Source organism: Kwoniella shivajii, chromosome 11, assembly GCF_035658355.1.
Source record: "Kwoniella shivajii chromosome 11, complete sequence".
NCBI lineage: Eukaryota > Fungi > Basidiomycota > Tremellomycetes > Tremellales > Cryptococcaceae > Kwoniella > Kwoniella shivajii.
The window spans coordinates 1,205,724-1,232,296 of record NC_085918.1 but is presented as its reverse complement, the minus strand read 5'-3'; the positions used below and the strand labels follow the sequence as shown (position 1 = coordinate 1,232,296).

Genomic DNA, 26,573 nt, shown 5'->3' with positions numbered 1-26,573 from the left:
GGGTTTAATTGTTCGTTGAATCTCACTCATTCAGTTGCATCTGTTGAACGAGGATAGCTCAAATCACCACTTCAGAAATCAATCAACTAAAACAGACAGCAGTCAACACAAAATGGTGAGCTCATTAGCTATTCTTTTGTATGAAAATCGCAGGATTAGCTGATAGATGGTTGAAAAAATCAATCAATAGAAACCTATCATCCTTCAAGGTCTGTTCATTTTTATTCAATGCTACTTTGACAGAGACTGACAATACAGCTCCCCTTTCTCATCCAACACCAAACTGATAATTTGGTCACTGCACAATATTCCGCTGTACTCTTCCGACCAACTGAACACTTCTCAACTCTCATTTCGGTATAAATAGGTCACGAGCGATCACTCACTCAAATCGTCTTCAACTCTGAAGGAGATTTACTTTTCTCAGCATCAAAAGATTCAGTGGTAAACGCATGGTTCACTTCGAATGGTGAACGATTAGGTACATTCGGTGGAATTAAAGGTGATGGTGGACATAATGGAAGTGTATGGACTGTTGCTGTTGATTGTGAGTCTTTGCGCTTGAAATCTTGTGAACAGAATTGGTTATGGGATGGATCGTAAATCGGAGTATGGGATGGATTGAACTTGTTAGGATCGAGTGGAGGAAATAGCTATTCCTTATAAAAGTCAGATCCAAAGTTTCCAGATCATAGAGTCGTTGGGATTCGCGAACAGAAATATAAGATGATTCTCGGTGGTATAGGATATATGGAGATAGTTCACGGATGTGCTTTGCCATGTTGGACAAAACACCACAAGAAAGAATAAAGATCCAGTCTGATTAGGATGCAATTGCGAATATGTCATCCAAAGATTGTATAGCTAATCCTCATTTCCTCATAGCACAATCACGATTTCTCATCACCGGGGCAGCAGATAACTGTATGAAGTTATGGGATATCTCAACGGGAAAATGTTTGTTCACTTGGGAATTCTTAACGGCTGTCAAAAGGGTACAATGGAAGTGAGTAAGGTGCCTTCTGTAATGCTTTGAGGTCGGTATCACGGAGGAGATAGAATGGGTGAAAACCGGTGGATAAGAGGTTTGATTTCAGTGGAGGAATGTTTGGAAACGCGATTGGGGATATTGGACTCTGAAGGTCGGATTGGCTCATACAATCGACGAATGCTGATAATGACATTTGTACCAACTTCACAGTGAAGACGACGATACCATTTTGAGCATCACAGAACAACGAAGTGGTCAACCTTCAATTATTCGAATATTCAAAATCAACAGAGATGAACCATCTGCTCGTGAGTAGCTTTCGAAATAACATCATCACACTACGTTCATTCACGTCGCAGCAAATCAAAGAGTAACATTGCTAAATTCTCGCTTTGATCTCTTTACCAGAAACAACCACCCCCATAACAACAATGACTTTATCAGGATCAAAAGCAACAGTAGCTTTATGGTCACCATTATCGGAATATATTTTAACAGGTCATGAATCTGGTAAAGTAGCGAAATACGATGTCAAATCAGGTGAAGAAGTGAATTATATCGATGATGCTCATTCTGGTGAAATTACCGATATTCAATCGAGTCCAGACGGAACTTATTTCATTACCAGTAGTAAAGATAAAACTGCCAGAGTGAGTCTCCTGTTCCCTTTGTTTGAACAAGCGAAGACCGTTTTTTCATGGGCAAGGAGTGTTGAGATGGATGGTTACGGGCTTGTCGAACTGGGCAAGATGATAGGCATAGAAATGGATCTGGCTGACGTTGATACGGCTCACACAGATCTTCGACTCTGAAACTCTCCAAGAAATGAAAGTGTACACTACGGAAACTCCTTTGAACAGTGCTTGTATCGCACCATTACGTCCTTATGTGAGTGTTCTTTCCTGCGTGTTGCGTCCCGGATTGGTCGTAAACAGCAGACATCCGATCACGCTCTGATGATCTGCCCAATCATTGTCGTACGGAAACGGTCAGAAGTAGCATTGCTGACCAGTCAATCCTAACCCACCAACAACAGGTAATTCTCGGTGGTGGTCAAGATGCAATGTCGGTAACCACCACATCTCAACGAGCGGGTAAATTTGAATCTAGATTCTGGCACAAGTTGTTCGAGGAGGAAGTCGGTCGAGTCAAAGGACATTTGTGAGTTTTTTTGGGTTTCATCTTTCTACTTTGGATACATATCCGATTGAATACTAGTATATCTTGCTGACGTCGATATACCACTTATAGCGGTCCAATCAACACACTCGCTGTTCATCCTCAAGGGAAAGCTTATGCTTCAGGTGCGGAAGATGGTTTCGTAAGAGTACATTGGTTTGATGAAGGTTATTTCAGATCAAGACCTTTTGGTGATTTAGAACCTGAAGTCGAAGTGTAAACTATTTTCATCTTGCATATACGATATATAGATTTTTTTCCGCATTTCCAAGGGGTTTTAATCAGTGGAATGAAAATGCATATATACTGTAATATCTATCAAGTACGGTCTCTCGATGGTGTGTTGAATTGATGCCTGAATTGGGCATGATTGCTGAGGTATGGCGACTGGAGTTGATCTATCAGTGCTGTTGTTCTTATTGGATTTGGTAAGCTATGGTCAATTGCGATAGTAGTTAATCCTGCTACATCGCTAGGAAGCCAAGGGATAAATGATTGACTAATGTATTGATTACCAAATTGAATCAGTATGAGATACCGCCATGATTCAGTGTGAGAGATCAGTAATCCTATATTATCATTCTCAAAGTTCATATCAACAACTATCATCTCCCTCTCCGTCTCTCTCTTTTCACAATCCTGTTACTTCCTCAACTCCTCAACGAGTGAATCAGTGAGTTGGAGATATCATATACATGCTATGCTAGAACTGAATTTATACAGCATGAGCTTGTTGTCCTTTATTAGCTTGCCATTCCAAATTCTCTTTTTCTCTTCGTTCAAGTAAGATCTTTTTCTTCTCTGCCAAAAGAGCGGTTCTGTTCGGGTCGTGCCGATGGAGATGGAGATGAATGCGAAAAAGAGTGATTGATGATTGGAAGGTACAACGATTTAGCAAGTTGATAGTTGTGAGCATATAGTAGAAGATGAAATAAGATTTGTTGTTGATGATACCATGATTGGATTCATTTTCAAAAAGGATGGAAAACAGAAAAGACAAATTAGCATTAACATGATGAGGAAATATTAAAGAAGATAGGATTATTGTACGCACTGCTTCTTATCAGCGTAGAATGCTCCGTAACCTATCACACCAAATGCACCAGATGCTATTAAATGACCTGTGGGAGCTGTGACCAAGCAACATTGAAAGACAAGTCAGCTAACAAGGATCCCGAATACGGTTTATTTGTTCAATGCCTCATGATATCTAAGTATACAGTCATCCCTTCAACCATGGAGTGATCCCTTAGTTTGCCATTTTATTTAAAACGGCCTTTACTGTCTTTGAATCTGGGAAAATACTTCGCAGCAGCCTTTCTAAGCATACCAATCCTGTCCAACTATTGACCCCATCTACTCTCCCCTAACCAGTTGTCTCCTTGTCTTCTTCTGCGTTCCTACCACACAAAGCTCCAATCATCCCTTCGAAGCTAAACTCACCATCAAAGATTGGTCGATGTTGTAAACCCAACTGAAAACATCTAGCACCGAAACCGAAAGCGCTGAATCCCAGAATTGAAGATATGAGAGTCATGTTGATGAGCGAGTGAGCGGAAAGGAAGTTGAGATTATGGCGAGCTAAATCTTGGGTTTTGGTTTTCTCTTTTCGCTATATAAAAGCTTCTTCCTATTTCTGCGTGCTTACTCCTATCTCCACTGATGATGAATGATGTGTCTGATATGTATTTTGATATGGAAAAGTCAGACATGTATAGATAGAACACCCTGTTGAAACCATCTCTCGTTCAGTTGAGTGGAAATGTGTTGAAACTAAAATGGGTAACGTGAATAAATTCTGCCACTGGGATTTCACTTTTCCTCAGTCAAAATAATCAATATCATTGGTCAACCAGCATACAACCAGCACTTGATCACTTACTCGATATCACTTATTATCACCTCATTCTTTCTCTCTTCGCACAGTTCGATACATCAGATCAAATCAGATATCACCAAATAGCAAAGATGAGACCTTCTGCCCCAGCTCAATCACATATGCCCGGTCGTAAGTGATCAAGTCATATTTCTTCTCAATGCATCGGGGGATACTTGACAAGGGGACCGAAGTGCTAATGTTGTTTCTTTCGATTACAGCTAAGACCTACGTGAGTAAAAATAATCCATTTTTATTTGATAGTATCGACATCGAATTACCATCGTGCATCGTGCATCGTAAAGGCATTATAGATCCACATGGAGATAGATAACGAAAGTCATCTATCGAAGAAGAAACGAGTTGGCGTAAAGGGAATGAAGGATGGGAAACAGAAGAATGCATGGAAACTGGAGATGTGTGAATCGATACTAACTGTTATATATGTCTTGTTTTGTAGGGAGGATGGTGGGGTGATATCGGATCATTACCTCAAAAAGGTATCAAAACATATGGTGAGTGTGATGGATGTTTTCAATTCAAAGATGGAAGGAAGGACGTTTAACTGATTACTTACTGATCACATTTCCCTCTCACTTCACCCCAATAACGATTCATATAATTGCCATAATCGTTCATGCCACTCATAATGATATTTTTCCACAACTCACCTCAACCTCACTCTGGCGTTGGAACGATCAATGTATCAGGTGTCTCTCCTTACCGACAACGAGCTATGGCCGGTGCTCTCAACGGATACATCTTCAATGGTTTCTCGAGAGTGATGGGTCATTTACCTTATGTCGCCCCTCCAGCACTTTTCTGTGAGTCAAATCTATCTTTACAGATTCCAAACAACACCTCACAGTTATACGATACGAGGTGGATTCGATCTCGTGCACCAAGTCATGGTCCAAATCGATATTGATCTCCAAGCTGACTTTTCTCCGAATTGCTTTGGTATATAGTCTACGGTGTCTACTATTGGTCAAAGAGCAAATACGAATACTTCAACTCTAAACAAGGTCACTACGACCGATTGATCGAAGAAGGTCATATTAAACCTGGACAATATGAGAGACCAACTGTTACACCTATCGGTCATTAGGTTATATGTCTCTATGGTATATGAGAGAGGGATAGGTATCTGTTGATTTCGTCAATGCATTCGGATTCTACTTTCATACAAAACGATTTTGTCTCTTTGTATCTCTACTGTTGCAACGAGTCTTGTTGCTTTATGTGCCTGTCCATGATTTGAGTTCTTTCATTAAACAGTGCATGCAATGGTTTAGACGAAGGAATCGTTCAGTGTTCAAATCGCTGAATCGCCGTATGATCCATATGATAATTCCCTGTATTTCAATGCGCGTGCACGTATCACATTCATCTCCAAAACATCGAATTGGACATTCCATCATTATATATCCTACTCGTACTTCTTCAATCCTTTCATCCCTTGTCATCCTATCTTCTTCTTACCATCCCTCCCTCATCTACCTCAACTGCTAATCAAGTCAAATCCGAACGCATATACAAACCTTTCAAGACGTACTAAAGCCAAATCTCCAGACGGTCAAAATGTCGTTACCAGCCTCTTCCAACCCTATAACATCCGTCGCACCCTCTTCATCACCTATAACATCCGTTCAACCTACATCTTATGGCGGATCACCATTATATCCTCAATCTAACAATCCGCAATTACTCTCTAGATTGAATCTCGATCTGAGAGGTAAGATATTCCCTGTAGAAAGGGAAACCCTCATGCTCCTTCCGGAAAGTGTACTCTTAGGTTTATTCCCTCAAGGTTTGATTCTAAGTAAACCTGCTAGTTGGGAAGGTGGTGATGATGGTGTATTCACTGTCGATGTAAGTAAATGTTTCATCTTGACTGGAAGCAAACGCGCATTCCTAGGAGTAGCAAATAAACGATGAGGAGATTAGGGGAGATTATCTGATATTATCATGGATGAAAGCTGACGTTGGATGATACCTCTCTTATAACTCTTATCCGGATGTTTGTATCCCTGCTCACGCTCACCTATGTTCAAATCTAATGACCCACCCGCTCACCTGATTATCTATACACATCACTATCGTTCGGCGTAATGATTACAGTTCGACCCAGACTGCTTTCAATACATTTTATCATTCTGGTCTTCGGCACAAACAGCGTTTTACGGAACACCAACTTCACCTGGACTTTTCCATTCTCAACAATCCATTCCTTCCAATCCATCCGATCCAACATCCGATCAATCCCAAAATCCTTTATTATCGAAACAAGCCATTATAGTCTTGAGAGAAGAACTTGAGTATTTCAGTATAACCAAATCTGGGGGATTGGCAAAAACAGATATGACAACTGGATTACCTAATGAAGAGTTGAAAGCTCTCAAAAAGAATTGTGGGCAAGCTTTGGAAAACAAGAAGAGTATCTTCGCTGCTTTGGAGAGAAACGTTAGTAGCGTTGGTAATGCTGCTGAAGCTCATTTGATCGATATGCTCTGTATGAGGTGAGTATTTAACTTCGAACATTTAAGCCGTTCGTGTGCATCTTGAGAACACATATCAATTTATTCGTATCCTAAATCGTCCTACACACCCGCCTAAAGTTATCCTGCTAATCTTCCCAATCGTATAACTACCCCTCCAGCGGCTTCAATCGATCCGACTCATGGGGTTTCAGAGCTTGTGAACCATCAAGAAACGTAATCACTTCGATGGCTTTAGTCTTACTGAAAACAGGTATCATGCATCCTGAAGATCCAAAAGATGGCGGAGTACCTTGGATCGACGCTCAACAAATGAGCACAGCTCAGAAATTGTTATTGTTTTGGAGAAAGCCTGCTGTGAGTGTTGATCATCAGAAAAGATGAGTGTGTATCCTACAAGATTGCTGAGCTGACTCATTTTCTTCGCGTAACTTTGTAGAGAAAATGTTGGTGGGACGGTGTTGAGGTTCAAGTACCAGCTAGCACATCTTCCAAATCAGGTGAAACTATCAATGTAAAAGTTTGGGCTAGGAGAGTCTGGACTTTGGAGCTGTCTTTGGTGAGTGGAATCCTTACTGAGTGCGGTTGATTTATTTCGGCAGCTGACAAATTCCGATGTCCTGTCAGATTTAACCCTCAATCACGTTGTAAACTAACTCTTCGTCCTCCATGTGAAGTCCACACGAGATCGATCTATTACTTTTATCATTCTGTATATATAATGTTACTGTTTGCGTTCTTGATTGATAATATACCCCAATCACATATTGTTGATTAACATGCAGCTCCTGTTTGATGTATGTTCACACTGATGATATTTCATTCAAGCAATCTAAATCGAAGAAAAACGCCGCTGATTCGAAAGCAACTGAAATCCCAACGATTCCTGATGGGAAGATGGAGAAACATTATTGAAATACGAGTAATGCAACAGACACTACATATTCTGACGATATCATATACTTCTTTTTCTACCCTTGTCGCCCTCTTCATATCCTGAATATATGAGTTATAACGTGGAGTCACTCTCATTCTTTTTCGTCTCCTCTACGCGAGATTGTCAATCGAAGAAAGCTACGGAGTAGCTGCTTATCGTTCCTCTGCTCCGTCTCTTGTGCTGCTAGTCCACCCTGAAGGTGTAAATTTGACTACACCGTCCCAGCAAAGTCGAACTGTTTCATGACAAGAAATTACAAAGGTTATAAACAAATTCGTGAGACGTATATTTTGCTACAAATGACCATCATCGTTTCATGTTTGACAAGTAGCTGGGTTCCGAATTATGTGTCTGTTTCTGAGTCGGTCATCGGGTTATCGTCTGGATAACTGAATTTTGTATCATCATCACTTCCATTGGGGGGATATTCGCCAAATGGCTGTTTCAATCGTCTAGTACTTGCTTTGTACGAGTCATCTCTCAGATAAGTTAATATCGGAGTTTCAAGGCGTTCGACCAAAGAGTTAGCAAGGGCAATGAGTCGATCCTCTGTGAATGGTGGAGCATCAGACTTAAACTCCATACCATCTTTATAAGACACATTACAAATCAGTAAAGGGTCAGTCGATTCTGGGAGATTCATCAATTCCCAAGCAGGCCGATGATCATGATGCTGTGGGAGACCGGATCTATCGTGAAGATGTGCTGATTTGGCTGAGAACCCTGTTGCATCCTCGTGATATTGATCAGAGGTTAGATCATATGGATCGAGAGTTGGAATCTCAGTCGATCCCGAGTGTCTGCTCTCAAGTTCCTCTTTTGTCGTATCGGTGTGTGAACTATGCGCGACACTATCATGCTCACCGTTCTCTACCTTGGTGTTTGGAATATCGGGATTATAACGAATCGTTGCACCTGCTCCATTCAAGCCTCTATCCTTGAAACGGTTTCTACGGAACTCTTGCCATTGACCTGTTGTCTCGGATTTCTGTTTCTTAGTGTCAAACTCCTTCAAGGCATCGTGTAGTCTGGTGTTGGTCATTGTCCTAGAGCACCATTCTTTGCAGGTTTCATAAGCGTCCATCTAAAACACGGTACAGTAATTACGTCAATATATCATTAGGCAATTCCTGCTGTAGAACTTGGGATCAGGCTCTTTTATATGATAATCAAGACCGGTAGCAGATCCGATGGGCAAAACGTAATCTTAACTCACACATTTGTGACACAAAGTAATCTGGTAATCGGTGTATTTCTTCATGCATCGTCCCGTCGCATCATTAAATCGACTACCGTATTCTCCTCCACATTGTGAATGTAACTTGCCACTCTTGTTGCTGAGTATCTTCTTCTCTGACTGCTTTCGGGATCTTGCACTTTGCTGTCCGTCGCATCTTGTACCAGCATCGAGATTGCTCTCTGCCAGGGAAAGAGATTTGCGACTATACTCACCATGACTATGAGGCTGATCAATAATTGGACTTGCTGCAGTGTAAAGGAGGCACCTACTCCCATCGTTCATATTTAACATAGTTAACGAGGGCTGGATCTGGGTGACGATTGATTGGATCGATGACGACTTGGCTTTGGTTCGCCAACTTCGGAGATAAGTTGAGTAATCAGGAGGTATAACCTGGGTAAAATGGTAGATTTTTATTGAAATTTATTATACGTAGCAAACACAATATCACCCAAATGATTTCCCCATGTCTAGAGGGGATGGGCTCTCGTCTTTGACAAAAGAAGGTATAGCGTTGCGGAGTTTGGTTCTTAGAAAGGAAAAGAGGATATGTCATATACGGACCATAGTAAATTGATGAGTTACATGTCATGAACAAAGGGGATTATGCATAATCAATATTGCAGTAGCGTACTTGCGATGTACCATACCAGTGAATCGAAAAGTAAACCCAAATACCCAATGCAGAACATTCTGGACTATTCGTCATTAGTGATTACCTCATCCTCCTCCTCCTCTTCTTCTCCTTGGATAAGGGTCTTCTGCGTTTTCTGGATACCCTAGTGGATGAACAAGTAGAAATGGGGGTACAAAGCTCATTGACGATACCAGTAGTGGTCGAATTGAGGGGAGAACCAATATGGTCAAATCAGTAAACTCTTTTTTAAGATTACCAGAAATGAGTATACTGCTCGGGAAGGAACCGTTATTGCTGTCAGTATAAATGTTTGGAAAAGCATGATCTTATTTCGACATAGCCAACCATTTGATCAGTTACTCAATTTGTCAAAGGATGTCAACAAAGACGTATTCAGGATGCACACGCACGTGCCTTCAATGTTCCGGCCCCATGATCTTACTTTCTCCATCAACAGCTAAACCCCAATAACACAAGAAAGACTCACCTCACGAGGAGGATGATTGGTATCTTCAGGAACTGTACTCGTAGTCTGTTGTATATCAAGCATCGAGATAGCCTCCGTAAAGCAGATCGGCTAGCTGGACTATGCTTGTCCTTGATACCTCTAGCACAGGAAAAACGCTAGTCAAAATACATCCCTGAGAATAGGCAAGTTCGCTGATCAAGTCCACTCCTTTGGATCATCTATCAACATCCAGGATAATCTGTCTGCTAAAAAGAAGTTAGCTGGTGCAGTAGTCGTCCCGGCAGTTCGTTTCACAGGGTGCTATAAAACCATGTCGAATCCGTTTCATTATTTCTGCTGCAGTGAACATCATCTTGATCTGATGAGTCCACTATTGGTGTGTCCGGATCCCGAAAAAGGCCTCGGATTGCATCAGTTTTCTCCCATATGGCTGGAAGCAGTCGAGACTGAAGCCGTATCGTACTCTATGTCATCCCAGTGCTTGGATCCTGCCAATGTTATAGGAGATCCTGCACAAGATGTCACTAGGTGTCAGACTAAATGATGCTATCCGTAAATCGAAAGTGGACGCCCTCCACCGCCACATCTTCTCCCTAATTCCCCTTACTGGCTAAAACTCCGCGTAACTCCGCTCATATCTCAACACGACGCTGGTCGTCGTTTTTGTTCGCTGCATAGATAAATTTCAAAAAGTTGATCTTCTTTCTCTCTTTTCTCTTCTTCTTCTTCTTTATATGCCTTTTTAGGCAGTGCGGCAGCATCGGTACACTTCCCCAAAAGTTGCTCCTTATCCCCTTTTCCTCTATATTCCACTTGGTCTCATTCAGTGCCTATGGGCTGTAATGTTCTTGTGGAAGAAGAGGAATATAAACGATAAGTCGAGCGTCAACCCGATGCGAGACCAATACTCGAACATCTTAGTTCCCTTTCGCCTTTTTATCTCTTAATTTACATTATCGGATCCGACCTGGTGGACGGTATGAAAAAGCGAGGGACGGTAGTTCGTACATCCTTTTCACTATCAATCAATCACTTAATCATTGATTTCACATGCAACTTTATATGAGAAGAAATTTGATACAATGGATATTCCCGGTTGATGGTGAAAGGACGGATGACGGAACATGCATTATCAAAGCAAGTCTCCTCTATCGTCACATACTGACAGGTCTGACTCTTCGATATCACGTTTCTGTTTGCTTGTCCCTCGTCGCAAAGAAGCAAGATTTCATATTAAGAGTAGTTGCATCTGTCAATCGTATATGAATAAAGTCTAAAGCCTAGTGATCATCCCCCCCTCCAATCGATCTCCTGGCATCCTATCATCAAGATAAAGGAGATCTCATCCCAAAAACATTATCATATTGTCTTCATGAAATCGGCTCTTTTCACAGCCAAAGCTCTAACACTCCTATTGTAATCCTTGCGCCATTTGACTGAGTCTCTCTGCGAATTCAGGATAGTTTTTCAGGAAATGTACTTGAGCTTTACTTGCATGTTCATCTGTTTGGTTTGATAGATATACCATCAGTTTCAAGACCTCGTTCCTCAGTTGTCATCGAACATGAACTCACATGTAATGGCGTTGACCAATTCTCCTTCTGTTCTAGCTAATTGAGCACTCTTTTCAAACCACTTAATGGCTTCATCGATCTTTCCTTGTTGTAAACTCAATTGAGCAAGAGTAGCTACGGCAACGTCACATTCTGGGTCAATCTCCAATGCTTGTTGACATAATCCATCAGCCCCGACAATATCTTGTTTCCATTGGAAGAGGGCGAGAGCTTTATTGACGAAAGGAAGAACGTTTCTTGGTTTCCTACGTGAGTAAGGGCAACATTAGCTATATTTTTGCCAGCAGTTGAGAAGACGTTTACTGACCTGTCTTTGTCAAGCTCGATGGATCGGTCGAATCTCTCGAGTGATTCTTGGAATTTCTGCTGATCGAGCAAAAGTTCACCGCTGGATTGAGGAGACAACATCAGCAGCCGTTTTTTTCGATATTCTTTGTCTGATCTGACGTGCTTCTAATATAAGTTCAGTCTGACTCACTAGTAGTTGCTAGGCTCTCCCTTATCTGGGAATTCTTTCAAGATCCTTCTGAACGCTGCCATACTAGCACCAATGTTTCCTTGTTTGTATTGGGCTACGGCAGCTTGAATATGTGTGAAGATGAATGAACCATCAAGGGCTGTTGATTTGTTGTAGTCGGCGATAGCTTTGTCGAATTCTTGCATGATAAAGTAAACTGGAGTATTCCGAAGGTCAGTCAATCTGAAAAACCATTAATATGAGATAGACAACTTATTCACCTTGACCTCGGTGGTAATAAATATCAGGATCATCCACGTTATGTCTAATAGCAGCCTCAAAGTCACCGAAGGCACTTGCAGAATCACCTATTCACGCCATCACATTAGTAATGCTGCTCAACGTAGTACAATTGCAATTTCAGAACTCACCAAGTTCCATGTGTACACTAGCAATTTTGACCCAACTTTGTACGAAATCAGGTTTGATATCCAAACTCTTCTGTAAATCTTGTCTTGCACCCTCAGAATCACCAATCAAGAATTTGAAAGTGCCTCTCATGTTGTAAGCTTCAGCCTCGCCATCTTTAGATGAAATTCCTTGATCGATAGCTTCATTGACGAATGTTACTGCGTGAGTGTAGTCGGCGGCTGCCAATGCATCGAAAGCGAGGAGGAGGGTTTGATCACCTTGAGAGGGGTTTTCAGGAAGTGTGGGCTTAGCGTCTGAGGGTTAAAACAATGTTTAAGTCATTCGTTACTCTACTGCAAAACAGTGCTTGATAGTAGAAGGGAACTTACGTGGTCGGAATGCGGAAAGATAAGCTGAGATAAATGTTGGTGAAGGAAGTTTGGGTTCTCGCGTCTGATTGAAAGAAAAAAGTGAGCTACATATCTCATCGTACCAAAAAAACAAGTAGGCTTACCTCAAGGATGTCCTTTGCTTTCTTCTGCGCCAGTTTTTTCAGACATCTCTCCACTGACATGGCAGCTTGCTCATCTTGGAATCGCTCAATTATAGTGGTTGCGGTGAAATCTATTCAGTCGACGATCAGCCAACGGTACACATTGAAAGACTTATAGGTGACACACCTCGCACGGCCTCTTCATCTCTACCCAAGTTCTCTAAAGCGGTTGCTCTCCTCTTCAACGCTTTTACGCTACAATGCCATTATCAGCTAAAGACCACCTATCCGTTCGGGATCTAACAACTAACTATGTTTTGTCAAGTTTCAAGGCCGCATCGCAGTCAGCGACACATTTAGCGTATTCAGGAGGAGAGAAGTTGGTGAAACCTAGTACATATAAGTCAATTTTGTCATTCGCGATCATACACCGTGATTGACCAAGCTCACAAGCTGCTCTATTTGAGAAAAATACAGCGTCTTTCCTCACAGAAATCTCAATGGCTTTTGTGTAGCTAAACATCAGAATGTCAGCTTGCATAATCAGTTACACACGTCAGCTGCAAGTGAAAATAATTCACCATTCTACAGCTTTTTGGAATTCCTTCTTTGAATACAGTTTGTTTCCTCTATCTTTAAGTGATGCTCCGAGGTTGTTTCGAGCCTGACGAGAAATATTATTAGCTTGGTATCAAGTAAGCTGGATTGCATTAATTGACTCACTACGTCGTCCATTGCTGCAACAGTGGCCGCATCAGGAACGTCTGGAGTTATGAAGGAAAGTCAGCTCGTACAAACCGACAGAGCCCAACATGACTTCAGACTCCTGGATTTCCTCTGGTATCTTTGATTGCGATTTGAAGGTGATAAGTGGAAACATACCTGCTAAGAGACCTTCTTCTTTTTCAACTTCAACTTTTTCCACCTTCTTTTCATCTTTGGGCTGTTCAATTTCTTCCAAAAGAGGACCTTTTTCACCTTGATTACTTAAAAACTTTTCATCTTTCTTGTCACCAGACTTCTTCTTCTTCTTCTTGTTCTTTTTGGAACTCGCACTTGCACCTGCAGTATTTTCAGTTGAACTTGAACCTGAACCTGATTCAGCAGATGCTGATGAACTTCCACCACTACCACCACCAATTGATCTATTTGAGTATAGGTAGTAGCCCGCTCCTGAGGCTGCTAAAACAGCACATCCAAGTAGGATCAATCGTTGATTCTCTTCAATGAATTTTTGAGATCGAGTCAACAAAGATGTGGGAGGTGCGATTGGTTGAGAAGGGACGGGAATCGATGCAGGAGGAGCGATTGGTGCCATTTTGAATTAATCGGATCGTAATAGTCAGTCGGTGGTCACTAGTCCTCGAGACTTGGATGTATACAGCGGATTTGTATATCAAGATATATCTATCATTTGAAGAGATTATAACGAAAAAAGATCTCAAAAGAATGGAATGTGACAGAATTGCATGCCGATGACGTCCGGCTAAAATTCCCATAAGTTGAAGCTGTCTTTACGTAATTTGACATCTCGGTGTTACAATGTGGCACCGTAATCCATGCATACATGCATAGCTATGTAAATTAGGATATCTATGATCCATTCTCTTTCTCGCCAACATTCTTATACCTGAATAGCGCTCTTTCTCTACTTGTCTTATGATCTATGATAGGTTCAGGATATCCTAACTTCTTGAATTCCGTTCGAGGCATTTGATGATATGGATCATGAATGGCTTTCCCTTTCAGATTCTTCAACTCTGGTACCCAATATCGAATGTAGGCTCCAGTTGGATCACATTTCTCCGATTGGGTTAATGTATTGAATATTCTCTGTGATAATATGAGTCCATTAGTACACGTCTTGAGATGTATGAACAGTGCATTACTTACAAAGAAAGGTTGAGGATCGGTGCCGGTCTGTGGAAACCAAAAGGGGGAATATCAGCTTATCAACTAGCATTTTCGTCGACGGAACAAAACACTTACACTAGCAGTCCATTGCCATCTATTGACAATATATGAATTAGCTGAAGGTTTTTCTCATTCATCCCTTCCATGTTTGGGAAGTAGGTCAGACACTCACCCTCCGTTATTCGCCGCTAAATCACCATCAACAAAAGATTCCATAAAATACTTCTCTCCTAAACCTGTTTCGCCAAGTATTCTTGCGTTAGTATATCTCAATCGAGCTTTTCACGTGACAGTACATCTCATGTCGTGGGGATGGGACTTACGCCAATCGAGCATCAAACCTTTGACCAAGAAACTAGCAGCAACCATTCTCACTCTGTTTTCCATCCATCCTCTAGCTTTACAAGCTCTCATTGCAGCGTCAATTATTGGGAATCCTGTTTTACCATCTTTCCAAGCTTGTAGATGATCTTCGTTTGTTTCCCACTGAACATCCGCGAATTTCTCTAGGAACGGTCGACCCATCGATACTCTTGGCCAAGTGGCCATAACCTGGGAAAGGACAACGACCATCAATAACTTCGCTTTTTGAGAGAGAAAACCAACAAAAGAATCTACGGTCAATGAAAAGAGGACCAAGCGAGTGACAAGTTGACGTACATGATTATAGAAATCTCTCCACGAGACCTCTTGCACCCACATACCCATACCTGTATCTCTTCCACTTTCCAATTTACCTTTTTTCATTTTCTTAGCTTCATTCAATACCATTCTTCCACTGATGACACCTGATGCTAAATAAGGACTAATCTTGGAACTATTATCCCCATCTACAAGATTACGACCCGTTTGATATTGAGCAATACGAGATTCTTTCTCAGATTCTTCCGCACCGGGTGTCAGTGGTGATACGAAGTGGAATTGATCTTTACGTGGTTTGGTATGGAAAAATCGATTAAGCACCTGAGATCATATGCAGTCACGTTCGTCAGCATCTCGGAAAAAGCCAGTTGCCAGTGCGAGGGAGAACTCTTGATGAGTACTCACTTCTTTAGCCCGATCTGTACCTTCAGGCCACAACTCCTTTAATTTATCACTTTCAGGACACTCAAACCCTTCCAAGCTATCGGGTATCTTATCATCAAACAGTGTACTGAACTTCTCATCCGATTTGATGGATTGATCATTGGATTTAGGTGTAGGGGACATGTCAAAGTATTTAGGTTGTTGATCTAACAATTTGGCCCAAGCTGACATATCATCAAAATCAGCTTGGAATGTCCAATCTGAGCAGTTCAAGGAGTCTGGGATCGACTTACCCCTCTGCCAAGGACTAAATACACTTATGGGTTTTCCTTTTTGACTTAGAACTTTTCCAGGTGGGACAATCAATCTATCATGTAAACATTGTACGTCAATGCCATTATCCCTTCCTAGGTTTACAGTCGCTATATCTCTTCTTAATTCGTCTACTTCATATTCTATATTTGCAAAGAAGTGATTTGATCCTAAAGAAGGAAGGACTTCTTTTATTATTCTTCGAGGGATCTGGAGTCTTCGATCGTATGATACAATGTGTAAAGGAATGTTCAGTTCATGCAATTTCGTCTGTTTACATAACGAATTAGCATCGTCAAACATGATTGATCAGACAGGAGGACTCACTTTAAGGCATCGTAGATTACGAAGCGTGAAATCAATCTTCTTATTACTTCTATCATGTATTTTATAATCACCTGGACTCAACACGAAGAGAGCGATGAGTGGTATACCTAATTCTACTGCTTTCTCAGAAGCTTTATATAGTGCCGTGTTGTCTTCAACTGGGTTCCCAAAAAAATTAGCACGATACACTTTGTCATTATGGTAGATGATCGCGAACAAACCGATTTACTCACTTCGCATATCTTCCATCCTCATCCAATATACTACACAATCACCTTTCTCGACTTGTTTTTGACCTTTCTCAATGAGTCGCTCGAGTTGATTTAAAGGTGGATCTTCATCGGCTCTGGCTGCATCTTCGGCAGTAGCTATTTTACCCTCTGCACCACCAAGAACACCGATTCATCAGTTGCGAACGTTCCTTTTAGCGAGCCTGAGCATACCGGAATAGACATACTAATTTCATAGGCGTTCTTATGTTTGACCTTGTTTCCTTGTTCACCAGCTACACCGCCACCTTGAGGTGATTGACCCTTTTCATCAGGTTGTCCTTTCATTTCCTCATCTTTCCCTTGATCTGTTTCGCCAACTCCACTGGAATCCGTTTTCCTTTTCTTGGAAGTTGAAGCCGAAGCCGAAGCTGCTGATTCATCAACATCATCTTTAGAATGTCTTTTCTTCGAGATGGCAGCCATATCTTCTTGAATGTGATGCAATTCCCATAAATTAGGTTCTTCGCCTTTCTTCGTGTAAGCAGCCTTTCTACTACTACTTCCGATGGGACTGGTATGAATATTCGCTTTCGTGTGGGAAGAAGGTTTCTTCGGGGACAAGGCTAACGATTTGGAATTTGGGTCTGAGAAAAGAGTTAATTGAGGCATGAAGAAAATGCTTCTTCTTGTATTGATGTTCGACGTGAATATTGATAGTAATCTTGGTCTTGAGACTGATAGCATCAATGAGAGAAGGGAACGACTGTATGCGAGTGATTACGGACTGTTATGCGAGAACAGTTAAAATCAACAGCGGAGTGAGATAACAATAACGATTACTCTGGCAATAACAATATTGACACGAAGTTGACGTCAGATAGTGTTATTCATGTTTTATTTACCACTTTCAGATGCTTCAACACCGCGTTCCTCGCTGAAGCTGTCTCTGAATTGAATCTTCAAGACTCTCTCATCTGCAGGAATCTCCGAAAACGATCGCCGTGGATGAGATACAAGAGTGGAGGTTCATCATCGATCGGATCACATCTCACTTGACTGATAAGCGGCGATAACCGCTGGAAATAAGGACATTGTCGTGTGGCACAAGGGATGAATGTATCTAGTTCTGAGTATGGTGAACTTGAACCCAGACACTGTTTGACGATCTCGACATGGCTATGCCGAGAAGCGCATATCAGCGAGACGATAAGAAAGCTTAGGCAAATGAAGGAGATGCTTTGGTTCGTGGGTTCGGAGAAGGAGATCGACTTGAGATGGAGATGGGTCGATGTCTATTGGTAAGAGCCTCAGACGGGAAATGATATACATTGACTGGATTTCAGCGGAACGAAGGGGAAAAAAGTGACTATTCTCATTCGAAGCTGGAGACCCCTTGCAATCCTACCAACTTCAGTCAAACGCTACCCTGAGGTTGTACCATTGTCCATCAAGCTTCAAAAATCGTCCCCGTACGCTTTCTTAATTTTACATTCTCCATGCGTTCACAAGGCTCAGTATGCAATCATTACCAGAGAAACTCCCTCCCCAAGCTAGTCTTGAATGCCCCATCTATATGGACGTGGATCACCAGTGGACTCCAGAAGGGTCACCGAAGACGTGATCGTGCCTTTCGAATGGGAGAACCGAATAGATCTCCATCTTTGGACTATCTCGTAAACGGATCTCGGACAGGTACATGTATAGACATACCGATGTCATCTCTCAAGACCCTCCAACCAACGGCTGGTAAGCTCTTCTCCTCTCCATTGAGCCTCATGAGTTGTAACTTGATGCAAAAAATACCGTTGGGGAAGGTCTACACGTAACGTTCCTTGCACTAGAACAGTCACACCAAAACACGGTGATCTACAATTCGAATAACACGTTAATCTGGCAATTGCGTTATGACTTGAATGATCTTCCTGACTAGAAATCACAAGAAAACTGCATAGAGGATCGCTGTTGTCCCCCTGTGACGGCTAAACAGACCGATGATACCGTTTTAACCTTAATCATGATATGTTTAGATAGAAAACGGAAGGACAGAAGAGCAATCGTCCGGTTAGATTTAGCCGTCCTCACGGATTTCGCCCTCTTCACATTGCTAATTGGAAGTGTACCTTTTTCTATCGTCCCTTTCAGCTCAGATCTAGGATGAAGCCTCATCCGCTATCGGATGAACGAAATACAAATCAATCGATGAGAAAATTCTGCTCGATAAATTCGTTTTTTTGGCCTTCGTTCATTCACATTTTCCCAATCACACCATTCCGTAGCCAGGGTTGGGAGTGAAGAAGAGAGGTGCCACTCATAAGGTCCCCACCGGACCCCAATCCTATCCACTCCGAGAAAATCTATTTCATGATCAAGAAATCAAAAATTGTTAAAAACAAGAATGGGGCTTCTCGCGTCCTCGTAGTTCAGGTTTTGGAGATCTAAGAGATAGTTTAGGTACGATCTTGATATAGATTGAGATTGTGTGAAGCCATCTATTCAGTCAAATGATCTAGCAACTCGAGAGTTCATTTGCTCAGCTGACAAAAAGTTCTTCGTGGCATTTCGCTTGCATTCAGTCTGATCAAATTTTGACATTCCTTCTGTCATGTTTTAATTCTATGTATGGCATGCCCAGAAAAACAGGACATTTTCCCGTAACACTTACAGTAGTTTACCCGCGGCCGTGGCTTATTTTTAGCGCTGACAAGAAAGGTCTAACCGATGTGAAAAATGATGCGGTGGCTTTAATAAATTGATTATTTCCGAAACGAGCTTCTCTTCACTATCTTCCGCCTTTGCCCTTTCCCGCTGTTTCGCACTAAAACAGAAAGAGCAGAATATGATATGATCCGGCGGTGTCAAAAGGGATTCAAGGTAAAACCCCGAGGGCCGGCGGTAATCTAAAAGCAAAATGTTTTTTTCTTTTAGACCTTCTCGGTAAAAATTTTCAAAGATTTCTTCAGCTTAACCCTTCAAGCCCATAACTTGTTACAGGGCTTTTGCAGTTTTACAGGGGTATTGTGCGGATATGATAGGAAACATGCATACAACCGCGATCACTGTAATATGGCGGACCGAACTTGCCGTGACTTTATTACCAACTCCGACGTCGGATGACCTCTTTATCGTCAAGACGCTCCTTCCATTTGAAAAAAAAAAATTGAAAAATCCGTAATTACGAAAATAGAAAATTTTATGGGACACCTTGACCTTGGCCTTTTCTTTTTGATTACGTTTAGGTCTCACGAGCAACCTATGAGGGATGCCTTTTTTCTCACTTCGGATATCCTAACCGGAAGAAGATGGAATGAGGTACCACCCCCTTAAACCGGCAGAATCACAAACAAAGGGTCTGTTTTATTTTGATCGATTAATATCCCTATCTCTCATGAACAGGTGAAAGAGGCGAAATGTCCAAGGTTTTTCTGACAAACACCTATCTATCATATTTTGTCTAGTTATGTTTATATTTCTGTCGATGATGCAAAAGGCTTGAAAACACACTGAAATGAAAATTTTCTTTTGGAAAGACCGAACAAATCCTAGACTGACCATTACATCCCGAGTTTGCTCGGACGAGACGAGAGGAAGAAAAAATTATTCATCCCAAATACAAAACAACAGGTCAAACTGGGGTAGCATGCAGTCTAGTTGCGGGGGGTCCATTCTCTCGACGGCGAGCCCATATGATAGATATATAAACAACCCCATTTCTCCTGATTATAGCTTCCCCCTCATTCTTCTTTTATTTTTTCAATCGTTTTTCCCATATACACGAACACAGAATATCTTCACTGCCACCACTGTTTTTTCATATAGTGGATAGGTTCCCTTTCTTCCATCCAGCAGCACAACCAGAGTATCCCTCACTCGCATTCCGATAACCTCCCACTGCACTGAAGACATTCAAACGACATGTCCACATCCCCTCTCGAAAAACCCGGGCCCATAATGGGCTCATCAGCTCTCGTCAAGTATGGCGGTTTGAACGGTAACGCATTATTGTACGCCGTTGTAGCTATCGCTACTTGTGGTTTCTCTCTTTTCGGTTATGATCAAGGTGAGTCTTCCGCCATTACAAAATTTGTCCTACGTGGTTCCAAAACAAATTTATGCCTATTTGAGCCACTGTCGTCACGATGACTTCAAAATTCTCGATATAATCCCGTTTTTTTTTGGAGCCGAATGAGCTAATGAATTTGCTTTTTTCCTCACAGGTTTGATGTCCGGTATCATTGCCTCTAGACAATTCAACACCGAATTTCCTGCAGTAAGTGTTCACCGTGCATGTGCAATTTCCCTTCTCTGTATGCTGATCTATCATCCTATTTGCTAGACCCACCAAAGAGATGCCAACGATGTTCATGCCGGTACCGTTCAAGGATCCGTTACTTCATGTTACGAAGTCGGATGTTTCTTCGGAGCTTTGATTGCTTTCTTCATCGGTGACAAGATGGGTCGAAGAAAGATGATGTTTGGTGGTGCCATTGTCATGATCATCGGAACCATCATCTCAATAACAGCTTTCGGTCCAGGTGATACTTCCGGAAGAGGAAACGTCGGTGGTTTCGTGCAATTCATCGTCGGTCGAGTCATCACTGGTTTCGGTAACGGTGCCAACACCGCCACTATTCCTTCATGGGTCGCTGAGACTTCAAAAGCTCATAACAGAGGTTTCCTCATTTGTATGGAAGCTTCCACCGTTGCCGTCGGTACCGTCATTGCCTACTGGATCGACTTTGGTCTTTCTTTCGTCGACGTGAGTTTAGCAATCTTCCTCTCAATGTGATGTATGGGTTCAGTTTTACTAACAATGTAATTTTGACAGTCATCCGTTTCATGGCGATTCCCCATTGCTATGCAAATCCTCTTCGCCTTGATCCTCATTGGAGGTGTCGCTGTGCTTCCTGAATCTCCTCGATGGCTCATCTCTCACGGACAACCCGACGAAGGTCTTAGAGTTATCGCTGCCCTCGATGCTCGATCCATCGATGACCCCGTCGCCGTCGCCGACCACAAAAAGATCGTCGACGCTCTTACCGCGCAACAACACGTCAAGGCCAACAGTCCTCGAGATTTACTGAAAATGGGCAAACAACAACATTTCCGAAGAGCCTTAGTCGGTGCATCCACTCAATTATTCCAACAGATTGGTGGATGTAACGCTGTCATCTATTACTCGACTGTCCTTTTCGAAAATCAAATCGGACTTGAAACTCAATTATCATTGATTCTCGGTGGTGTTTTATCAGTCGTTTACATGATCTTCGCCTTGACCTCTTTCTTCTTAGTTGAGAAAGTTGGTAGAAGAAAGTTGTTCCTCTGGGGAACTGTCGGACAAGCTGTTTCCATGTTCATCACTTTCGGATGTCTTTTACCCGGAAGACCCAACTCTGCCAAAGGTGCCGCTTTCGGTCTTTACTTCTTCATCGCATGGTTCGGTGCCACTTGGTTACCCCTTCCTTGGTTGTACCCAGCCGAATTAAACTCAATGGCTGTTAGAACTCAAGCAAACGCTGTATCAACTATGGTCAACTGGATTTTCAACTTTACCGTCGTACAAGTCTTACCTACCATGACAGCTTCTATCGGTGCCTACACTTTCCTTTTCTTCGGTTGTATCAACCTTGTCTTCCTTCCCTTCATCTACTTCTTCTATCCTGAGACCACTGGCGTGAGTACATTTCCCATTCACAGATACAGGGAAATGACGAAAAAATTCGCGAAAGATTCGCGCGGAAATGCCGAGTTGGGAAAAGCCAACTCGGCACTCCGTGATGCAAAATCAGCGATTTTTTTTGCATTTCCATGTAACTTCCTTGATGAAAATGATTTCAGGCTAATAAAGAGAACGTCGTAGCGCACGTTAGAAGAGTTAGATGTCATCTTTGCGCACGCGCATCTTACTCAAAGAAGACCTACGCTTGTAGCTGCAGAACTGCCCAAATTATCGGACCATCAAGTTCAAGAGATGACGGAGCGATATGACATCCACGGTGGCGCCGCCACTGAAGACCCTGAAGCGTACGGTGCTCCCGCCAACGCTGGTGCTCCAGACACTACTCTGCCTCCTGTGCATCCTCATGATCACGCTGGATCTCCTGCCCCATCAGGAGAGGCGACTCGTGTACCTTCTCTCACGGAGGCACAGAAAACAAGAGCCTGAGGAGATGAAGTGGAGAGAGACGGCGAGTAAGGAGGGAGGAGGTCGACAAGATCTCAAATAGTAGTATTTGACGATCTGTAGATTACTTAGATCTGACCTATGAACGGCATTTCCTGTAGCTCTAGATATAAGAACAAAAAACATCTAAATAGAGTGCATAGAACCATACATTACATACACATCCATAATCAATAATATTCAAGCCATAAGCAATGCGCACTATGCAATCATCTTTTCATTGACCCCAGTAGATACACTAGATCTGCATGCTCTGACTTTCAAGCTTGTATGACAGCTTCAAAAGCGTGATGACTTATAAATGATAGCGGATAGAGAGGTGCCACATGTATCTGGTTTTACAGAAGGTGCCACTCATCCTTGGAGATCGCTCTCCATTTCCCGCAATCTTCTTTGAGCTCTTCCCTTCTACTAGATAGTGTGGACCTCCTTACAAATACTCAAAGCTGTAGCTATCAAAAATGAGAATCTATTGCGTTCCAAAAGGCCCAATGAAACACCTTCTGACATGATGAAAGGTTCGACCGCGAAGTTGTGAAACGCACGTAGATATCGTGACGTCACACCATTCTGTGATGGTTAAATACAGCACAATGCTAATGGACCTATGGGCAAATATCACATCCAATGCATATCATTGCGATGATCGTGCTTAATGACATACATGACATGTTACGAACACTATGTACACAACACTCGGGAGGACCTGCTTTGCTCCGACTATGAACAGGAAGTGAAAGCATCGTATTCTACATATACCACAATCACCGTCAACTGTCAAATGCGTCCGCCTCTTCTTTTCAAGACAATCTCACTTTATCGACTTGAAGTGATAATCACAGAATATGGTATTCAATCCAAGCTGTCGTCAAATACTTCCATCTTTCTCTTACCGTTACTCCTCTTTGTAGGCAGGTTCGTCTCTACAGGTGCTGACGCAATCGACGAAGATGCTCCCTTATTTGGATGTGTTTCCAAGGGTTCTGGGAGTTCACGAATACCGGCCTGCTGATCGTTCATCAGAGGATTCTGCGCTGTCAGAGTAGAAGGCACATTTTGAGAAACTGTTTGCGGATGGAGATCTAGGAATAAACCATTCTTGAGAGAGACCGGAAGACTTTCGATTTCAGAGTTCAGGATACTAGATTCCTGGGTGCTAATAGCGGAGACCTGCTTCTTTGGGCGTCCTCGACGTCTGACCTGACGACCGACATTCTGAGAAGAATCTCCAGAACCACTGGAGATCTCGATTGGTTCTTCTTTGGATTGACCAGCTAACGTGCGTGAGGAAGTAGTTGGACTATTTCTGTTCTTGATGCAAGTTGTTTTCGTAGCATGAAAAGAGGGACTCCATCGGTCCGGCGCATTGGTCCGGCCTGACATGGATCTGGTGATCGGTCTATCGGAAGGATCTGTCGACGACAGCCTAGGCTTTTTGAGACTGCTCATACCAAATGACCCTCGAGATCCGATGGACCAGGACTCCACGGCGGCCGCAGCGAAAGGATCCAATGTCGAGGTAGAATTCATGAAGGTTGATGCTTGAGCTGCTTGGGTTTCCTCCATCCTCGCTTGTGTAGCGGCTGCGATAGCCAGGTCGTTCAGACTGTTTTGCTGAGTAGGCTCAAAATGTTCAGTGGATGATGCCCTTTGCCTGATTGCCGAACCGGAAGTAGATTTTGATGATGACAAGTTGCGAAGGAACGATTTGACTTCGTTTTGACCATTATTCAAAGTGTGGAGGAGGGTTATCATTTCGTTATTGTTTGATCCTTGATCCTCGAAAGTCGTCTTTGCTGCATGCAAGGCTTGTATAGCCGGTTCCAATCTCTCCATGGCTTCTGAGGATATAGATGGGACGATTGAGATTGATGCAGGATGAGAGACGGGATGTGAACTGGTGAAGGTATGTTGATGGGCAAGAGCTGACTGCTGAGAGGAATCCTCTACCTTTGCAGTCAGAGCTTGGAGGGCATCCTTGAATACAACTACGTCAATAATAGCCTGCGGCAGATCTTTGAAAGGTTGAAGCAGATAGATGAATTTGTCAATCTCGTTGAATTTGGAAAGTACCTGATTGAGCAGAGAGGATGAAGCCTATGTTGTTGGTCAGCAATTACGACGAAATGATCGATATCTATGCAGCTCACCTCTGCATCCTTGCTGTTTTTGAAGACTTGAGTATCCTCCAGCTTACTTTTCAAGGAAAGGGCTATAGTCTCTGGTAAGGTCTCGAGTTTGTCCAAGTAAACCTGAAGATTATCATTCATAGGCGTTGACACTGTTTTGAGAAGAAAGGGTTAGTGAATACAATCTCATGCGCATAACTGATGGAGCAAAAGCTTACATTGATTGCCGATCTCTTCTGTAATCTCATTCCTTGTTGCAATAGCTTTTTGGCCCAACGACAGCTCATGTAGCTTATCTCGGAGTTGGCGATTATCGTTTCTGAAATTGATATTATCATTCTTGAGGATGATATTATCATTTTTGAGAGCGCTGATATCGTGGCTGAGAGTGGTAATGTGTCCACTCATTTCTGGAAGGTCGGAGATGCGCATCGCATATTCAGCATTCAGTAAAACAAGAATGCCTGGCAGGGCGGTAAGTCACTCACCAGTAAGTTTAGCCAGTATCTTATCCACACCGGTCACCTTCTTCTGTCTTCCTTCTTCGTAAATATCCTGAGCAGTTCGTGGAGTACTTGTACTTGCTCTACCCGTACTCGCTCGACTTGGACTAGGTCCGTCTTCCGGGTGGTAGTGATCGACTCTTGTAGCTCTATTGACAATCGGCGGTGAAGGTAGTCGATAAGCACCTGAGGATGGTGGTGTTGGTAGAGTGGAGTGCTGAGAAATCGAAAAAAGATCATCCCGAGGATGATACGGTGAGTACCCCAAAGGGCTCGATGATGGTGGAGGAAAACGTGGTTGAGATTCTTCCGGTATTGATTCATGACGAGCGCGTGGAGAGGGAGAAGGTACAGCATTGCGAGGTAGAGGACGATATGAATGAGGATAAGAAGGTGGGACACCAGATCGTGAATTGGAGAAAATATCTGGTGGAGTGTAGGGGTGCATCGTGTTGACGGTTATATTGTCACAGACTGAAAGGAGGAAGAGATAAATAAGGACAAGAGAAGGGGTGAATGAAAGACGGAAGGAAGGTGGAAATGAGAGTTGATCGTACTGTTATATGTGATTATATAGATGATACAAGTCAGTCGCGAGTTTAACGTTACAGTGATGGCAAGATACGAAGTGTGGAACGGAAATCAGGAAAATCGAAAATGAACGCACAGACCCCCATGTTAACGTTGCGACTAATTCCCTTCATCCTCATTCTATCTTCCAATCAGTCTTTCTGCTTGTCGATACAATGATTCGAGTCTCTTCTTCTGTCTTCCGTTTAGTCAACCATGCACATCGAACGTCCTCAAAGATAGGGTGATGATCAGATTCCTCCGTCCTACTGCGTTTATGCTGAACACAACGCTCTTCATTGTGCATCCTGATCGAAATTTTCACTTGTTTTCTCGATGCAATAACTTTTGTATGGTTACTGTTCGGTCGAAAGATGATACCAATCGAGATCTCTCGCACTTGACATGATGACATCTCTTCCTCGACTCGATCGAGAGATAACCCGGGCACAGATGCAAGTGTTTTCATTTCCACAACTTCTTTTGTTCGATACGATGGGGTAGGATAGATCTGTCGTTGATTCGGTTCGTTACACATGCTGTGATTGACGAACTGACTTCAATTATGAGAGTCAGAGGCGTGAAGGAAAAGATTCACTCCTCGTCTTTGTTTCACTGAGTGTCAAGATGCCCTATT

At 42.5% G+C, this 26,573-nt stretch overlaps 9 protein-coding genes across 9 annotated transcripts; 4 read left to right on the top strand and 5 right to left on the bottom strand.

Moving 5' to 3' along the window:
• Positions 1-112: 112 nt before the first annotated feature.
• Positions 113-2,390, top strand: IL334_007874 (eukaryotic translation initiation factor 3 subunit I; the record flags this gene model as incomplete). Its single annotated transcript, XM_062939563.1, has 9 exons — positions 113-115; positions 191-209; positions 368-547; positions 886-1,006; positions 1,202-1,299; positions 1,400-1,641; positions 1,790-1,879; positions 2,028-2,152; positions 2,243-2,390. 9 exons carry the CDS (start codon positions 113-115, stop codon positions 2,388-2,390), a joined length of 1,026 nt encoding a protein of 341 aa, XP_062795614.1.
• A 495-nt stretch (positions 2,391-2,885) lies between these two features.
• On the bottom strand, positions 2,886-3,707 carry IL334_007873 (uncharacterized protein; the record flags this gene model as incomplete). The annotated part of the gene is made up of 3 exons (XM_062939562.1): positions 2,886-2,988; positions 3,225-3,300; positions 3,614-3,707. The coding sequence occupies 3 exons, from the start codon at positions 3,705-3,707 to the stop codon at positions 2,886-2,888; spliced, it is 273 nt and encodes a 90-aa protein (XP_062795613.1).
• Positions 3,708-4,138: 431 nt separating this feature from the next.
• Positions 4,139-5,154, top strand: IL334_007872 (uncharacterized protein; the record flags this gene model as incomplete). The annotated part of the gene is made up of 5 exons (XM_062939561.1): positions 4,139-4,178; positions 4,268-4,278; positions 4,507-4,561; positions 4,757-4,870; positions 5,015-5,154. 5 exons carry the CDS (start codon positions 4,139-4,141, stop codon positions 5,152-5,154), a joined length of 360 nt encoding a protein of 119 aa, XP_062795612.1.
• A 473-nt stretch (positions 5,155-5,627) lies between these two features.
• On the top strand, positions 5,628-7,133 carry IL334_007871 (uncharacterized protein; the record flags this gene model as incomplete). Its single annotated transcript, XM_062939560.1, has 4 exons — positions 5,628-5,918; positions 6,168-6,565; positions 6,706-6,901; positions 6,984-7,133. The coding sequence occupies 4 exons, from the start codon at positions 5,628-5,630 to the stop codon at positions 7,131-7,133; spliced, it is 1,035 nt and encodes a 344-aa protein (XP_062795611.1).
• A 691-nt stretch (positions 7,134-7,824) lies between these two features.
• Positions 7,825-8,523, bottom strand: IL334_007870 (uncharacterized protein; the record flags this gene model as incomplete). Its single annotated transcript, XM_062939559.1, has 1 exon — positions 7,825-8,523. One exon carries the CDS (start codon positions 8,521-8,523, stop codon positions 7,825-7,827), a length of 699 nt encoding a protein of 232 aa, XP_062795610.1.
• A 2,715-nt stretch (positions 8,524-11,238) lies between these two features.
• IL334_007869 (uncharacterized protein) lies at positions 11,239-14,080 on the bottom strand (the record flags this gene model as incomplete). The annotated part of the gene is made up of 14 exons (XM_062939558.1): positions 11,239-11,330; positions 11,402-11,646; positions 11,709-11,789; positions 11,880-12,075; positions 12,140-12,226; positions 12,290-12,583; positions 12,659-12,722; positions 12,784-12,893; positions 12,950-13,017; positions 13,074-13,152; positions 13,213-13,277; positions 13,344-13,426; positions 13,486-13,526; positions 13,645-14,080. The coding sequence occupies 14 exons, from the start codon at positions 14,078-14,080 to the stop codon at positions 11,239-11,241; spliced, it is 1,941 nt and encodes a 646-aa protein (XP_062795609.1).
• A 275-nt stretch (positions 14,081-14,355) lies between these two features.
• IL334_007868 (uncharacterized protein) lies at positions 14,356-17,222 on the bottom strand (the record flags this gene model as incomplete). Its single annotated transcript, XM_062939557.1, has 11 exons — positions 14,356-14,595; positions 14,656-14,682; positions 14,752-14,770; positions 14,849-14,912; positions 15,000-15,228; positions 15,337-15,639; positions 15,724-15,926; positions 15,996-16,284; positions 16,342-16,499; positions 16,575-16,721; positions 16,799-17,222. The coding sequence occupies 11 exons, from the start codon at positions 17,220-17,222 to the stop codon at positions 14,356-14,358; spliced, it is 2,103 nt and encodes a 700-aa protein (XP_062795608.1).
• A 3,243-nt stretch (positions 17,223-20,465) lies between these two features.
• Positions 20,466-22,716, top strand: IL334_007867 (uncharacterized protein; the record flags this gene model as incomplete). Its single annotated transcript, XM_062939556.1, has 5 exons — positions 20,466-20,610; positions 20,768-20,820; positions 20,887-21,309; positions 21,379-22,224; positions 22,411-22,716. The coding sequence occupies 5 exons, from the start codon at positions 20,466-20,468 to the stop codon at positions 22,714-22,716; spliced, it is 1,773 nt and encodes a 590-aa protein (XP_062795607.1).
• Positions 22,717-23,586: 870 nt separating this feature from the next.
• Positions 23,587-25,814, bottom strand: IL334_007866 (uncharacterized protein; the record flags this gene model as incomplete). Its single annotated transcript, XM_062939555.1, has 4 exons — positions 23,587-24,831; positions 24,885-25,015; positions 25,082-25,273; positions 25,352-25,814. 4 exons carry the CDS (start codon positions 25,812-25,814, stop codon positions 23,587-23,589), a joined length of 2,031 nt encoding a protein of 676 aa, XP_062795606.1.
• Positions 25,815-26,573: the final 759 nt, after the last annotated feature.